Source organism: Pomacea canaliculata, linkage group LG6 (genome assembly GCF_003073045.1).
Source record: "Pomacea canaliculata isolate SZHN2017 linkage group LG6, ASM307304v1, whole genome shotgun sequence".
Lineage (NCBI taxonomy): Eukaryota > Metazoa > Mollusca > Gastropoda > Architaenioglossa > Ampullariidae > Pomacea > Pomacea canaliculata.
Window position 1 is genome coordinate 26216672 of NC_037595.1, and position 12727 is coordinate 26229398.

Consider the following 12727-nt stretch of genomic DNA (forward strand, 5'->3'; position numbering starts at 1 on the left):
TCCCAACCAGGTAGGGCAACGCCGGCATTGCATTAGAGAGAGGACAAAAGCGATGACGATTTTATCACGTGACCCTCCTTGTAAGCCATTTGTCCCCCCGCGAGATCGAAAGCTTCGCAGACGCACGCGGCTTACAGAGAAGTACCCGGCGATCACCACACCCGGCACTTGATCTAAGAGCAAGCAACTCCTGGCAACGATCACAACACCTGGCATGGGTCTGCGGCCTGCACCGCGAGGATTACCTGCCGATACCTTGCTGAGTAGTCTCCTCTTTGTCCCTTACCTCCTTCTCTCTCTCTCCTCCACCCCACCCCCAAGCCAAAGATTAGAAACAATCCTGTCACGTCTCGCTAAAGCAATGTAATATTGTTACCTCGGGTACTCAACACCGGAAAAGACGGTTATGACGACGCCACCAGCAAACAGTTCCAAGAGGCGTTATCACACATTCTTATGTCCTCCACGATGGCTCGTAGGTCTTTGAATCTTCACTGCCAGGCTCTCCATCAAGCCGAGTCCGCACAGTCGTTGTTGAAGTTCAAAGGCTTTTAGCTCATAATGTTCATATAATAGCATATTATAATATATTGATATAATGTAATATTTAGCGGGTTATTTAGAAGTGAAGTCCAGGCCAACCGTGTTGAGTGCGGTGTCAAAGGTTGTGTCCAGAAGCAAAATTTAGTTCGAAACACGTTTATACTTTACAGAATTTCTCTTTTAAAATCTTTATTTTCCTCTCCCTTATATGCAATAGCCATTACCTTCATTCGCCTGCCTTTTGTTTCTCTACTTGTCTGTCTTTATGTCTGCCTGTCATTTCTCTGATTGGTTGACAGTATGGCTGTATGACCGTTAGGCAGACCAACCTTCCATCCAAATTTTCTTTTTTTTTTAAGGTTTTGCACTTACACTCACGGGAAAAAAGTATAATCAAGAGATTTGGAAGTAAAATCAACGATCCTGCAGGAAAGCCATGCGAGAAGACTTGCTTCCTTCTTGTGTTTCGTTGAGAACTAAGTGAACAAAGGTTCTTTTTCAGGCTTTCCTACACTGCCTGCCATCTCCTGTCTCTGTTGTCCATTGTCATTGTCTGCTCTTTCCCCTTCAGAAGAAAGAGCTATTTGCTCAACGGCACCGGTTCATTTGATCAGGGTGTGTCATGGCTCTCTCGGGTAGTTCTACCCATCTTCGTTGACACCATTCACCACACAATCTCCCACTCACACCGTCTAATAACAGCAACATCCCGTCAGCTCTCACTTGACACTCTGCGAAACATTGTCAACGTTGAAGATTTTGTATTAAAAAAGAAGCAAAAATCTGCTGGGGATCGAAATGGCCTTTGTGTGCATTGAGCTGCTGCTAAATACTTGAAATGTCAGGAATGTGGAAACTCGGAAAAAGACTAAAACAAAAGGCTCGCTAGCACTCAAGTTGTTTTGCTCTGATTACACCACCCAGGCTCTCCCAACCCACCTCTCGACACACTGCTCAATCACACAGCCATAGAGTGTGTGTTTGTGTGTGTGTGCTTGTGTGTGTTTGTGTGTATGTGTGTGTGAGAGAGAGAGAGAGAGAGCTTCACGTAAATTCCATTAGACTCCATTGTCACAAAGAAAAGCTTCGTGAGAACATTTCACAGTATGAAAAGATGTCACAAACCTTTTAGGATCGAGTAACAGTCATCGACCACGCTAAATGCGGGTATTGTCAGCTCTAGTCAACAGATTAAAAAATGTCTAAAAAGGTAGAAGGAAATACAAAGTTACAAGGTTCTTTCGTTCTATTGACCTCGCCATCTTAAACAATCACTGATACCCACAGACAGGTCTCAATATGATAATTAGAATAGCATAATATAAGTATTCATATATAAAGGCTTTAAATTACAAATACAATAATTATTGATTAATAAGCTTCATATTAGAAGGATTTTATTTAGTGTGTTGTGCGGATAGTGATTGAATAATAATAATATAATAATAATAATACATTACTGGACAGTAACAGCAATGCACACATAAAATAACTTCAACTAAAAAATAATAAATGATAAATAAAAATACGAATAAATAAGCAAGTTTCACAAGAAATGCACAATTAACGTTTATTATAAGAAGATAATATTTTAAAAAATAATTATTTGAAGTGCCCGTGCGTGTGTGTGTGTGTGTGAGAGAGAGAGACACTCTCATGAATGAGTGAACATGTGTGACATAATGATTACTTTTTTTTATTCAAGGGATCTAATGAGCATTTTCGTTGGTGTTTGTGTGCGCGTGCGTATGCGTGAATGATGACATCTAGCTCTGTTTTATTTATTTACTTTACGGAAGGTAAGAAAATGGCCGTTAGAAAACATAGAAACAGTCTGATCAAGTCGTTTTCATCCACCCGAATCACCTGATCGGGTGAGTCACACATGAAACCTTAGGTTTCCATTCACTGTTTGTTGTTTGTGTCGCCGACTTCCTGCCGGGATCAAAGCCGACACCCAGGTGAGCGCCTAGCAGTCCAGGGGAAGCAATCCATGTTTTCAGCGTCTTTGTTTACAGTACTACAGCAGTGGCCTCCCTTGTTGTACAGCTCTGATCCAGGATTTGACCTTTCTAGTTCGCTTCTCCTTTCGTCGTGTTGCCCTTGCTTACTCTCTGTGCATTCCCACTAACGTAGTGGTCTCCCGTACCGCTGGCATTGCTCTGATCCGAGATTTCATCTTTTTGACTCGTTTTTTCTTCCGTCCAATCTCATCAAGTGGTGCAGCCATAGTGAAGTCTGCTCGGTTTTTGAGCTTGGGGAACCTGTCGGCTGTTTGCACCTGAATGTTCACAAAAATGGCAGTTCAAGATAATTATTGGGTAAAGAATAAGCCATCATATGATAATCATTACTGTGAATATTAATGCCTTTGGATTGTAAGGGATACTTAAATTAAGGATTTAAAACAAAATATTCGATCAATCATCATTTATTTTGGACTACCAAACCCTTTTAAAACTCGTCAAGCAATATAGAAATCCAGTGTTGTCCATAGGAATGGGAATCCCATGGGAATCCCATGGGAAACGTCCCATGGGATGGGATGGGACGGGACGGGACAGCACACACTTGTATTTCCCATGGTAGTCGATACTTGATATTGCAAAATAAATTTACTGTTATTTCATTCATCAAGGATTTAAATCTTTCCTCTGAATCATCTATTGTATGTGAAGTAGCAGGAATTATAGAACAAAAGCCGAAAAGTGGTTTTCAGTGTTGTCCATAGGATTGTTAATACCATGGGAATCCCATGGGAAACGTCCCGTGGGATGGGACGGGATGGGACAGGCATAAATTGCCATGGGACGGGATGGGACGGGACAGAAAAATATGTCCCATGGACAACCCTGTAGAAATCACTTAATATACAAAGTCGACCTGAACAATCTACTGCAAGTTCTACAACGTTGGTGGAAACATGTCGAACTCGCCTACCTGCTTCATCTTGTGAAGGTAGGCTGCAAAGGTCAGAGGTGAAGCGCTCGCCGCGGACCCTGCTGCGACGCTTGGTTTACTGGAAACAAGGGAGGACATGGAGATGAGAGCAGCATCCATCGGGGTGGAGGTGGCCGTGGCGGTCGATGCATCCCACGACCAGTACAAGGGTTTACCATCTTCCAGAATACGCGTGTTGTACTCACGCGCGCGTGCCTGGATCATTTTCTCTCGCCATCGGCGCGTGCGGTCCTGCAATATGTGCTTCTCGATCGACTCCATCAGCGCCCTGTGGAGGATCGTAATAAAAGTTGGAAAAAGTGAGGTCACCCTTTGACTAACCCTTAGCGCACGCTAAATGTTCGCGTAACTGCTGAGAGGATTCACGCCAACTCCTCTTATCTGATCTTATCATCATAAATTATCACCATCCTCATAATCTTTCTCATCGTCGTCGTCGTCGTCTACCCCATCGTCGTTGTTGTCGGGGTCAGTATACTTCCAGATGTCCTACAGTCCTAGACTAAAACTAGAACAACATGGTGAGGCCATCGTACGAGTAATTGATCCTCCTGTTGCCGTCCACCTGCAGCTCAGCGATGGACGTGGTGAGGGCGGCGATCTCGAAGTCATGGAGAGGTACGTTTGCCCTCTGCAACCAACCAGAGAGGCTCTGAGTGACAAGTGAAGCTGCTTTAGTATCATGACTGGTTCACGCGGACTGACAAACATATTCTGATTTTAAATGAACGACCAAAATGGGTGAGCTATTAAAAGAAATGTGAAGGCCGAACACACACGCACACAGTTTTCCATTTAATCCCTAACCTGTGTGCCTCACACGATTGAATATTGGTTCAATATCGTGGCCACACCACTGTGTCGTGTGTTTATGTAACTAATTGCAAAAGGTGCTCACTGATAGCAATGAATGTTACCTGTAAACACGCACAGAAAGCCTCGTCGATGACGTGTACACAGGTACAGACCTCACCTTGAGCCTCATGGCAAAGTCCTTCTGAGACAGGTGCCCGGTGCCGCTCTTGTCGAACTCACGCAGCATCTCCAGAGGCCGTATCATGCGGTGCCGCATGTGTGACAGCAGCTTCTCCATCGGCGTCTGCTCCCGCTCTACGACACGTGCAGCATAGAACACTGGTTAGTTCCACTACATAAATACCAACACAAGAAAAATTACAATACCCGGGTGAGCCTACCACCCTGCAAAAGCAGGATGTTCAGCTAAACAGTGTATGCACATTAACAGTTAGATAATATAGTGAATGTACTGATCGTAGTTAATTATCCGGTACCAAGAACCGTGCTCAAAGATGCCGCCTGTCCACCCTACCTCTGGGTAGGTAACTAAGGTGCCGCTTACCCACTCTTTGTCCCAAAATGTCGTGAATGAAGACGACACCACCATGGATCAGACGAAAGCCGCGGGTCAGTTGGAGAGAGGCCGCCATCATGTCCGTCTCGGCGATGACAGGAACGTTCTGCCCAAGAACACGTCACAGCTATGACGTCAGCATCAGACAAACATGAACGGAAGTACATTGTGCAAGCGCTACCCGGAGTCAAATTTTCAGCCAAAGTCGTCTTTGGCATCGACTCATCGAAGGATTGTTAGGTTAGGGAGTTAAGCGGTCGTCAAGCATACTTTAAAATGACAGCAAAATATATTTATAACATTGAGGCAACATGAAAAATAAAATGGAAAGTTTATTTATAACGAACCGGGTAGAGGGAGCATTCAGTTAACTAGACAGTGTCGACAGTAAACGTTTCTACAGTCTACAGTCGCTGTTCGTGACGGTGCAGGAAGGAGTCAAGCTCGCAGTCTCGTTTGCTCACACATTTGTCAAATTAACTTCTGGTCCCAACTCTCCCATTGGCTGTAGGCATGACAACGTAAATTATCCTTGTACAATCTTAATGTCTTTTTTTTTTTCTTATCTCTGTCTACGTATGGTGACCTTCGTAGGCCTGTATCATCGAGAAGAATTCATCAAGATTTTGAGAAATATTTTTTGTACCCAGAATTACCGGCCAGTCATTAGAACAAAATTAACCACCTCTGAACCTTTAAAGCCTGAGCAGAGTTCACTCACTGTGAGGTCCAGCAGTCGCAGTCCACACCCTGGTGTAGACGCAGCTTCCACCAGGTCCATTGCACCCGTCGTTGTGAGAGGATTGAAGCCCAGCTGCACGATAACGATAGACGATAAGTGACGTCACGCAGCTGTAGCATCCGGGTGCAAAGTCGCACGAGCTCAATGCTAAAGTCTATTTTTAAATGTCTTTAAAATGTTTATAAATATTAGCAAAGTGACTGCTAATCGCTGGAAGTTATCGTGCGCGACTGTGAACCCGGTTCCAAAGTGGGATTAGAGCATAAAAAATAGCTTCGTTTTCTGATATGTAATCTTTTTACGCTGAAGTCGTCTTCCTTTAGAGAATCAGACGAGGAGGAAGGATTGATGGAGCTTTTTGTGCCTCTTAACACAATCGTTCAAGACTTCATAATTAACCTGACTTACACCACCTTCCCTGTATTTGATAAAGCACAATTATAGCTCTGAAACTGTTCCTTGCCATGCTACACTTTGTCATGTGCTTCTTTTACTTTTTTGTTCTTCTGCATGGGATCCACACTATTTTCCGTTTCTGCTACAAGCCATCAGTGAATCTGATGCCAAGTGTTTGAGAAATTCCTTTTCCTCCTATTGAATATTTGCCATCACATCTTGAATATCTTCAGGATCAATGGTTGGAAGGTTGGTTTTTTTTTTTTTTTGTAACTTTAGCTGCTAGACCAAGCGAAACTGACGAACGAAAATTAACAAACGAACAAGAAAGGGAGATTAGCATACTCGAAGGGTCTTTAGGGTGGAGTTTTTGGCCAATCCACCCGCCAGGACCTGCGCCCCCTTCCAGTCGATGCGGTTGTTGGAGATGTCGAGTTCTCGCAGCTCTGTGTTGTGAGGGAGGCTGCGCGCCAGGGCCACTGCGCCTTGGTACCCGAGGCCATTCCAGGACAGGTCGAGCATGCGCAGACGTCTGTTGACCTAAAAATTCCATTGAGCTTTTTAAAAAAGTTAAATTGATTGAAAAGCATCAGTCCCTCCTCCAGTTTTTGTTTCCTTAAGTTGACGTGAAAGATGCAAGATGAGAAGAGCAGAAAAAAGAGAAAACGATGGAGATGAAAGACCAGAAAAAAAGAAGAAAAAAATGGGTGAGAAGAGAGACAGAGAAAAAGAAAGTGAAAATATAAAGTTCAAAGTCCAAAAACATTTCTTCTTAACCCTCATGGGGAATTTAAAGATCTGCCTCGTGTAAACTTTAACACATGTACACAGTCACAGTGACAACAACTGGTGGCAATGACAAGGATGACAATGACTTATTTATTTTCGAGGGTGATGAGATAAGCAAATCAGATGATCAGATAGACGGACTCATGACCGCAGGTAAGTACAGAGAGGTTCATCACATGTTCACACAATTTTATCCTGTCAATAAGTTCGATTATCAAAGTGTAGACTGACTGCGATGCACTGCCCCATGGCCGCGGCCCCACTCAGGCGGATGTGGTTCCAGGCCAGCCTGAGAAATTCCACAGACATGTTCTCCCCTGCAAATGACGAAATCGATGTATTTCACGACAACCAGACATTTTAGTCATTTCGGACATCAATACTTATGCAAGTTTAAAGACTAAAAAGTTGTGTAGAAACATATCCTGCTGGCACAGCTATCGAGTGCTTGCCGCGCTTTGTGAAGAATGGAAAAAGCTTTTAACGCAGGGAACAAACGGGAAACAAAGACCCAGCGGATGGCCACTGCACCATACTGTAACTGCATCGATAAAACCATTTGTGGTGAAGATTCCAACTGGCTGGCTGGCTGGATCCCAGCAGTGACACTTTACTTTGGATCTCATGAAAGCTTGTCACAGGTTACGTGGCAGTGAAGTCACGACTCCATGTCGGCATGACATCCTGGTCAACGTGAAGAGAAGTCTACTGAATGAGAACATACGAAGCTAAGTCAGAATAAAGTGAGAACCAAAGTGTCAAATCACTGACCACGTGACGTTGGTAGCTGACCTACTGACCTGCAGCAGCAGCCAGCGCACGAATCCCAGAATCCCCAGATGGTTGCGCGCCAGGTCCAGAAACCTCAATGAAGTGTTGGTCTAGACAAAAAGATGGAAGTGTATTGTGGTTGCACAAAGTCACGAATTCACGAAGATAAATTTTCATTCTTGTTAATTAAACATGACAGATGGCAGGTACGAACTTAGTTTGGTTGAGAGTTTAAATAACTTGTCCGTTACTCGTCATTGCCATTGTAACGGATGATTCTGGTCTGTTGTCATGACATTTAGTATTTGTTAAACTTATTGTCAGCTATGTGTGTCACAACACTCCAGTCAAAAGTAAAGAAGTTAAAATTTTCTGTATACAAGTTCAAGTATTGAAATCCATTCTGGATGCCACTGTCCATCTGGTATTCTGTGTGTGTGTGTGACATCATCAAGGATACCCACTCACCATCAGTAGATGCGACAACAACGGCACCGCGTCGCCACCCAGATTCGTGTCTGCAACCCAAGAAACACTTTTCCAGCCTGAGTTCACAAAACAGTCGCATTGAAGCAAAACTACAATAAAATCTCGTTGTGTGAATGTCTTTAAAGGATTAATGAAAAGCATTTTAATGTGGTGTGGCTAAGTGCAAGATCCTATTTCCTCCAAATGTTGGAGAAATACATCTCTTCCATTCTCGAGAAAGGTTTTCATCATACACAGGATCACATCAATAAACTTTGATGTGAGGAAGGTAAGTGGCGGGGATGAGGTTACCATCTCAAGGTCTTAGCTAATGGCAGAGTTGGGACAATATTTAGTTAGGTTCACAATTTCATTCGTCGGCGTGTTACATCTCTTACACAGAGCTCACCTGATCTTTGAGATGTTAGTCCTACTCAAAATTTTAAAATAATTGCTCCAACGGAACCTTTTCAAGGAAATGCTTTAACTCAATCTAAACGGTCTCCTACTCTTGTGTCGACATCGCAATGTCATGGCAGCTTGTACCCCCAAGATCCTACTTTCCCCCCCCCCTCCTTACTGGACTTACTAAGACAGCCAACGGCAAATCTTTCATGCCCTCGCTCCCCTCCCCCTCGAGTAGTCAGCGAGTCCCTCCCAGAGACGGAGACAGAGACAGAGACAGAGACGGAGACAGAGACAGATGTCTCATTACCACTCAAGTCGATGCTCCGGATGATTTTGTTGGACTGGAGAAGACGAACCACGTGACACAGGCCTTCGCTCCCAATGGGATTGCCCGCCAGACTCTACAATGAGAGCATGACACAGAGTTTGACACCTCACTGACACTCTTTTCAAAATTTCACTTAAAATGACAGAATGTCACTATAAAATGACACAGACACAGATACATATAATTAAAATTAACTGATAAATCTGAAGCACTTCGATTTAACATTTGTACGCACTTAACAAGATTCAAGATTTTTAATTCTTTACTCTGTCATGGTTATTGAAAAAATAAATATATGTATTCACACACATTGCTATCTATCTTTATATACACAACATTTTAGCGACTTAAATCCTCTCAGCTGAAGCTCAAAGAACAACTCGTGTTATGAGCCTCCCCCACGTTTCACTACTGAGACTTCTTATCAGGTACATCAGTGTGACATCTCTACGATCGTCAGTGTGACGTCTCTACTGTCGGTGTGATGTTCCCATGCACAACACGTGACGTTACCAGGAAGGACAGTGTGACGTTGTCCACGAGGCCTCGCGCCAGACTGTCCACACCATCTTTGTCCAGCCCCACGTCCTTCAGGATCAGGCGTTGTACTCGCATGTTGTCCTGATTGCAAAATGTAAATAAACAACAGTCTCTGTACTGGACACAAGCTGGTCACATGGTACAGTCTTAACTGCCAGCTGGACACATCGTCCGACATGTGTGTATGTTAAGTAATGCTTTTAAAATATTTTTGTATAAAAAAATGTACCAAAAAATACCAACATATTCAATCTTGTATTCTATCGTGTTATATTTTTAGTTAAGGGAAGTTTACAGAACGTGACCTTTTCTCTGGAGAGACAATATTAGTTACAGGCTGAACAGCTCCAAGCATACAAACCCCAAAGAAAAAGACTGTATTATTCCATTCTTTCTTTATTGTCTCTCTCCTCTTCCTCCCATCCCCCCTTCTCTCTCTTTCGCCCCGATCCCTTGGAGTCGGTGTTTGATCAAATGGTAATTTTTAAACAAGCAAAGAAATTCTTCCTAACCGAAGAACCTCTTTCACAAACATCTGATAATTTCATTTAACACTTCTCTTTCACCACCCGGCAGTCTAAATGTAATTAGTAATGGGTTGTCTAATGTCGGACATTGCAGACAGTCAAGAAAACATTACAAGGAACCTTGAGAGCATGGAACAGAGGCAGCAACTGTCGGTTGCCCAGGTTTCTGTGGCTGAGGTCCAGGTCGCGGTTTCCAAGTCCACGAAGAACCACAGACTGTGGGATGGCATGAGCGCTGGAGCAGGCGTCCAGATAGTCCTGCACTCGAATGACATCCGTCGTCTCTGTTTTCTCTGGCAAAAAAAAAAAAAAAAAAAAAAAAAAAAAATTAGGAAGTCCATTATGATTAGGAAAACTCAAACATCTTCAGCAGTTGTGTATGCTATCAAGCATCACTGCCAGATTGTGCGGGTACAAGGAGAATGTTACGTTTTTCAAGCTTCAGTTACTTCTCTGCATGTACACAGTACACAGTTCAAAGTTTGAGTATGCTGCAAGGAAAAAAAAAAACAAGAAAAAAAGTGTAATTGAAAGATGCAGCCAGTCCATCTACCCGCCCTCAGCCTGGCGGATGCGCCTTACCAACGACTTTGTGGCAGTCGAGGTCGGTGTCGTAGTCTGCGTCTGAATCCGAGCCGCTTGATGTCAGGTCTGTGTCGGGTGTGACCCCTTTGATCTCCGGGCCTGCAAAATCAATGGCTGGCTTTGTATTGGAATCACTTCCGTTAACTTTATTTCTCTCCCGTAGTTCGACACCGTCGGCACAAAGAAAGGATCTAAGTAGCTATCTTTAGCTTTCCCTCCCTCTCTCTCTCTCACACAGTCTATCACTAATATCAACAGACTGAGTTTATTTTGTTTTGTTTTTCAACTTGCGTGAATGCTTATATTTCTTGCCGAAAATTGAGAGAGAAAGAAAGAATTAAAGAAAGAAAGAAAGGAAGAAAGGGGTGAAGGAAGAAAGTGATGAAGGAAGACAAATGATGAAAAAAAATACGAACGAATAAGCAAGTTCCTGATTGAATGAGGAAGGCCATAAAGAATGAATTTCAAACTTCGGCGACTGCCCTAGTCATCGTAATGTGTTTTGCTTGCCGGTCTCACACAAAACTAAATGAACACGACACGCGACAAGGTCTTAAAAACCGACACAAAATCAATGGATTTTGTAAAAACCTATAGACTGTGTCTTCACGTAGCCACCGGCCCACCCTGTGGGGGAGCAACCACCCGAGTGACTTTCTACATTACCCTCGTCACGCTTGACGCCACCCGCCTTTCCCAGCTCGGGTGCAGCACCCAGTCAGCCCGTTGTTCTCTTCAATTTTGTTCTGTTCATCGAAGACTTTAACAAAAGCGTTTTCAAGCTCTGATACAAAATTTAGCTCGCAAAGAAACAGGCGCAGGGTAGGTAACCCACGGGTGTTGCCGGGTGTGGTTGTGGTGAACTGCGCTCACGCTGCTGGCAGAGGGTAGCGAGCTGGGGTGGTGAAGGTTCTTTGGTTTAAACGGATTTGAGCGAGTTTGTTGTTATGTTCCAGGTATTGATTGGACGGGATTGTTAAAGCTGTTAAATAAGATTGAAACACGTTGGATAATGTCTATGTCAATCAACAGACAAACAAACAAACAAAGACAAGGATTGATTTTTAGAGTGTAGTAAGCTGGGACAGTTGTCTCCCTGTGGAAAGCAAGCAAGCGATTTGTAAATGGATTAATAGTAAGCGATCCAGGTAGAGAGAGTTTGTGTGAAAGAAAATAAAAGGAAAATTGTTCTTCTGTGTGCTGGGTACCTTTGTCAAGCGCCATTACTTCTTGCTCGTTACCCTCGTCCTCCATCTCATCTCGCATCTTCTCGTCCAGACTGGCTTGTGACGACATGTGGTGTCTGTGACTGGTGCCGGGGTGTCTTCATCACCAAGACCGCTCCACCACCATCTTTACTGCTCGCTGACATCATCATCATCATCATCATCATCATCATCATCATCATCATCATCATCATCATCATCATCATCATGGTATTTGCTTATTGTTCAGCGATACATATCATTATTATAACGCTTGCTAAACAAGATCGTTATCCTTGAAATGGCCATCTTTATAATCATCGTCATCGTCGTCGTTTTATTTTCTTCATGCAAGACACTTTGTAAGGTGTGTTCGCATTCCGTTGTGCGGCTTACATAACACATTATTTTTCAAACCATTGTTTGCTCCCAGCCGGTCTGACTTGTCTCTGTCATTATCGATGTTCTCAAGACGAAAGACAAATTAGAAAAAGGAGAAGATCGAAGCTGGTCACTAAGCATTTCAGTTATCCCATGTCTGGCAAATATTTGAGTAATCCTCCGACAAGTGAGCGAGGACAATGTCGATCTGTGGACACTGTCAAAGGTTTGAAAACCGCGAAAATCTTTGAACTGTGGAGCTCTGTAGAGAGCAGACGTGTACAAGCAGTCCAGACACAGGCTGTGTGATTGTCACAAACAGTTAAACAACACATACAACACATCAAGATTTTGATTTTTATTTGATTTTTTAATTCCCTTTCCTCCTTCCCCCAACCGCAAGGAAAAAAGAGTTTCTGTTTTTAAAATTAAACGTTAAAAACGACCATTATCTTTCTTTGAATGTACTCTCGTGTCGCCTGTGGAAACTGAGTGACAAAACTTCATGAACCTGTAGCACTGGGAACACTCAGCTAAACAAACCGTAGAACTATTTTAGAGGTTGTGGTGATGGGAATCATCAGGAGTCAGTAGAACATTGAAGTTCATTTTATTTCTGTATTTTTAGAACAATACATAGATTTTTTTCCGGCCTACAGGAAACAAGTGTGAAGTGTGTACATGCTGGATTATTGGATGGCATTTCTTCTT

General features: G+C 43.2%; 1 protein-coding gene across 1 annotated transcript; it reads right to left on the bottom strand.

Moving 5' to 3' along the window:
- Window positions 1–1997: 1997 nt before the first annotated feature.
- Window positions 1998–11726, bottom strand: LOC112566976 (leucine-rich repeat-containing protein 74B-like). The gene is made up of 15 exons (XM_025243409.1): window positions 11639–11726; window positions 10428–10529; window positions 9966–10138; window positions 9292–9399; window positions 8661–8851; window positions 8043–8092; window positions 7604–7684; window positions 7035–7120; window positions 6360–6554; window positions 5598–5690; window positions 4865–4982; window positions 4478–4614; window positions 4041–4135; window positions 3484–3772; window positions 1998–2824 (listed from the first exon to the last, which is right to left on the bottom strand). Exons 1-15 carry the CDS (start codon window positions 11724–11726, stop codon window positions 2651–2653), a joined length of 1980 nt encoding a protein of 659 aa, XP_025099194.1. The 3' UTR covers window positions 1998–2650.
- Window positions 11727–12727: the final 1001 nt, after the last annotated feature.